At 38.4% G+C, this 4,333-nt stretch overlaps 1 protein-coding gene across 1 annotated transcript; it reads left to right on the forward strand.

Annotated features, from left to right (window-relative positions):
* Positions 1-1,318: 1,318 nt before the first annotated feature.
* On the forward strand, positions 1,319-4,106 carry LOC107763853 (serine/threonine-protein kinase-like protein CCR1). Its single transcript, XM_016582359.2, has one exon. The coding sequence runs from the start codon at positions 1,571-1,573 to the stop codon at positions 3,872-3,874; it is 2,304 nt and encodes a 767-aa protein (XP_016437845.1). The 5' UTR covers positions 1,319-1,570; the 3' UTR covers positions 3,875-4,106.
* Positions 4,107-4,333: the final 227 nt, after the last annotated feature.

The following is a 4,333-nucleotide window of genomic DNA, read 5'->3' on the forward strand; positions in this document are numbered from 1 at the left end:
GTAATCTTTCCGGATGTAGAATTTTTTTTTGTAGATATATATATATATATACAATTAGTTAGAGACTCGTGCTGATAACGTGTTATGAAATAAAAGCAATTTGTGCTGATAACGTGTTATGAAATAAAAGCAATTTAGTAAAACATGAACAAGAAATAAAAGCAATTTAGTAAAACATGAACAAGAAATAGAGATAGAGAGAAGGAAGAGATTTTCTTCTTCAATTGTGTGTATTTTCCTATCTATTACAAGGCCTTTATATAGGCATGAAAAGTGAAGAAAATATGTCATGGAATATGTCATTGAACATAGAAAATATGTCATTGAATATGTCATTAACCATTTAAGAGAAAGATCATGGAGGAAGAGTAGACATCCACCATATTTTGATTTTTATCATAACAATGAGTACTATACTAAAGCAACCATTTATTTCCTTTTTGCTTTAGCCTCTAACTCAGTCTCTATATTCAAACATAGTAAAAGTAGTTAAATTTGTTTATTAAACTTCTAGTACAATTCTGTATATATTTGTAAAACGTTTCAACTTCTTTTATTTTCATGTATCAAAATCGAAGTACTCCCTCTGAGACTCAAACCAGTACATTTTTGTCAACATTTTAACATATATTGTTTTGTCATTTTGATATGAGATTAACTAGAACTTATATGGAGCACTCATTTTGTGTACTTTCTGAATCTTTATTTTTTATTTTTAAAGAATGAATTAATAAAGTTGATTTTATTGCTAAATGAAACTTGATGAAATTGATTCTCCAAAACCAAAAGCGACAAACAAATTGTGAGATAGGGATAACTTCTTTCATATTTGAATGCACAATTTTTTTTAATACTACTAAGCGTTGTGTTAGGATGAATATGATCTTCCGCACTTAACCGGAGGCCTCAGGTTAAGCCATTAAAATAGAAAAAATCTTGATAAGGAGCGCTTCCCAGTAGCGGATTCAGGACTTTAAGTTCGTGGGTGCTCACTTCCTTTAATGTAAGGTTGTTACCGATCACATAGTATAATTCATAACTATTTGAATGTGACGGGGTTAATGGGTGCTTCAGCACCCAACACGGTAAACATAGATCTGCCCTGCCTTCCCCTACGTTTTCTTTTTCCTTCCACCTCCAAAAAGCGAAAAGGCGTTATGCGGTACGAATTTAAATTTGTCAAGACCTATATCAGACACCGGATAATAAACCGAAAAAATGCTTACTATATTTTTATAATAATGAATTAATTTGACGTTTGTAAACTGTAGTAGACTGTCCGCAAATGTAGTAAGTACTAAAAGGGTATTGAAGAATTTTAACAGTGAGCTCCCCAGTCACTAACTAAAATAACAGTACTTTCATTTCTTAACGGTCCGTCCAACAACAAAACTGTAAAAATGGCGACACCCACGTTGTTTCATCATCAGCATTTCCAGCTGAAGTACAACTCCCAACTTCTCCAAAAAAACTCCAATCTTGATCAATGCTCATCACCTCCAAAAACTCTACTCCTTCTACTACTCCATGACTTTACTCTTCTCTGCCCATTCAACAAACACTTGCAAATATGAACACCCTTTTCAATCTTTCATTTTTCCATCTTCTTCCCTTCATATTGTTCCTCAAATCTGCATCTGGGTTTGGTTCAATGGGACCTATTTCAGCTGCTTTTGGTAAAAATGGTTTCTTTTGTGCTATTGATGCTAGTGGCAAACAAGATGTAATTTGTTGGGGAAATAAAACCAATTCCTCTGCTGCAGTACCCAACTCCTCTAGTGATGTTCCACCTATGGCTGCTCTCTCTGGTGGTGATGGTTTTCTTTGTGGCATTTTAGCAAACACTTCACAGGCATTTTGTTGGGACTCTTTAGGATCGAGGTCTGATCTTGTTCCTACTCTGTTTAAATCTAATGCTTACTCACATATTGCTGCTGGTAGAAGTCATGTGTGTGCTATTAGGGGACCTTATTATTCAGAAAGTGATTGGGGTAGTGTTGATTGTTGGGATATTATTCGAAAATCGAATGATAATGATACTTTTATATCAAGGGAGAGTTCTTTGTTCTACAATCAGTATACTAACTCAGCAGCTTTTAAAAAGATAGTTTCTGGAGATGGGTTTAGTTGTGGGGGTGTTAGGGATGGAGGGATCTTTTGTTGGGGTCCAAATTCAAGTGGCCTTGGAATTTCGAGCATATCGGAGAATGTTCATGTTTTAACTGCAGGGATTGATTCTGTTTGTGGGGTTTTAGAAGAGTCTAATGAGGTCAAATGTTGGGGTGGTAATAATGCCTCGTTTGGTAGTCCTCCGGTGGGGGTGCCATTCGTGTCGTTAGCAGCTGGTGTGCATCACTTTTGTGGGATTCGAAAAGATAATCATGGGATTCAATGCTGGGGAAACTATAATTCATCTTTGATTCCAAAAGGATCAGGCTTTCTTGCTATTGCTTCCTCTGATTTTATCACTTGTGGTATTAGGGAAAGCGATTTAGTTCTTGATTGCTGGTATACAAATGTTTCATCGCAAGTAGATTATGATCCGCCGTTGCAGCTGTGTAGTCCGGGATTGTGTACTCCTACTAGTTCTTGTGGGGAAGGAAAATTTTCTTTTAATGCAAGCCTTTTGAATGAGCCTGATTTGATAAATCTGTGTGTTAGGAAAGATCTAAAGATTTGTTCACCTTGTGGGGCGAATTGTTCTGAAGGATTCTTCCCTTCTAGTTCTTGTACTGAAAATGCAGACAGGGTATGTACTCCTTGCTCTCTTTGCCAGAATAGCTCTTGTTCGGATGTTTGCAGGCTCCAAAACTCGGAAATGATGAAGCATCAGCATCAGCATCAATTGCGTCAACTACTGCTCATAGTCGGGTCTTCTGCTTTGGGTTTCTTGTTATGTTTAGTTGGGTTATGTTTGTTAATCCGCATGATAGGCAGCAGAACTAAACAAGGTGGAAAGAACCAATTTGCCTCATGTATTCGCAAGCCTGAGAAGGAAACTGATGCAAATACCGACCCTCATCCTCCTGTGTCAGTGTCACCGTGTCCAGGTGAAGCTCAGGTTTTCCGACTCTCAGAGTTGAAAGATGCCACTAACGGGTTCAAGGAGTTCAACGAACTTGGAAGGGGAAGTTATGGCTTTGTTTATAAAGCTGTTCTGGCCGATGGGAGGCAAGTAGCAGTAAAGAGAGCCAATGCTGCTACGATTATACACACCAACAGCCGAGAATTTGAGATGGAGCTAGAGATCCTCTGCAGTGTTCGCCACAGCAGTATAGTTAATTTGTTAGGTTATTGTGCAGAAATGGGGGAGCAGATTCTTGTTTACGAACTCATGCCTCACGGAACGCTTCACGACCACCTCCACGGCGGTCTTTCTCCTCTGAGCTGGAACCTTAGGCTGAAGATTGCGATGCAGGCTGCAAAGGGGCTCGAGTACCTTCACAAGGAAGTTTCTCCTCCTATTGTGCACCGTGATGTGAAGAGTTCGAACATTCTCTTGGACGCTGATTGGGGAGCTCGTATTGCAGATTTTGGATTGCTTACACCTAATGAGAAGGATCTTAACGGAGATGTGACAACTGATGTCTATAACTTTGGGATCGTGTTGCTAGAGATTCTTAGTGGAAGAAAAGCCTATGACCGGGATTGCACACCTCCAAGTATTATTGACTGGGCACTGCCTCTGATCAGACAAGGCAAAGCAGCTGTCATCATAGATCGTTATGTTGCTCTTCCAAGAAATGTCGAACCTCTACTTAAACTTGCTGAAATTGCAGAGCAGGCATTACGGGAAAATCCTGCTGAGCGCCCTGATATGTCACAGTTGGCCCTTCTGTTAGAGCAGCTAGTGAAGGATGTAATGATATCATAGCCTTCCTGTCGGAGTCTTTATATTAATTTTTTGGTGGATTGAAATTTTTCAGAAAACAATCAGAGGATAGCATATTGGTGAGTAACGCTCTTCTGCAATTGTACATTTCTACGAGCTGCTTGTAAATTTTGTGCTTATATTTTTTGTTTGCCACATTCTTGGACAAATGTCAACAATAAGTTTTTAACATTTTCTTATAGCAATGAACTATGTTGTTCACTGAGTTTTCCACATTTCTGAGGCGTTTTCCACAGTTCTTATAGTATCAAGGTAATGAGGCGTTTTCCACATTTCTGTATAATGATAGTCTTCTTTGTTCACTGAGTAGATGGGACGAGACAGTAAAATTTGGCATAGTGTACCTGCTAAGTTAATTGGCAGATAAATCGGGAAATCTGGTCATTTAATTTCGTATTGCTCCATGATGATGTAATTTACACCAGACAACAATAATTCACT

The sequence above is a fragment of the Nicotiana tabacum genome, chromosome 10 (assembly GCF_000715075.1).
Source record: "Nicotiana tabacum cultivar K326 chromosome 10, ASM71507v2, whole genome shotgun sequence".
Classification (NCBI taxonomy): Eukaryota; Viridiplantae; Streptophyta; class Magnoliopsida; order Solanales; family Solanaceae; genus Nicotiana; species Nicotiana tabacum.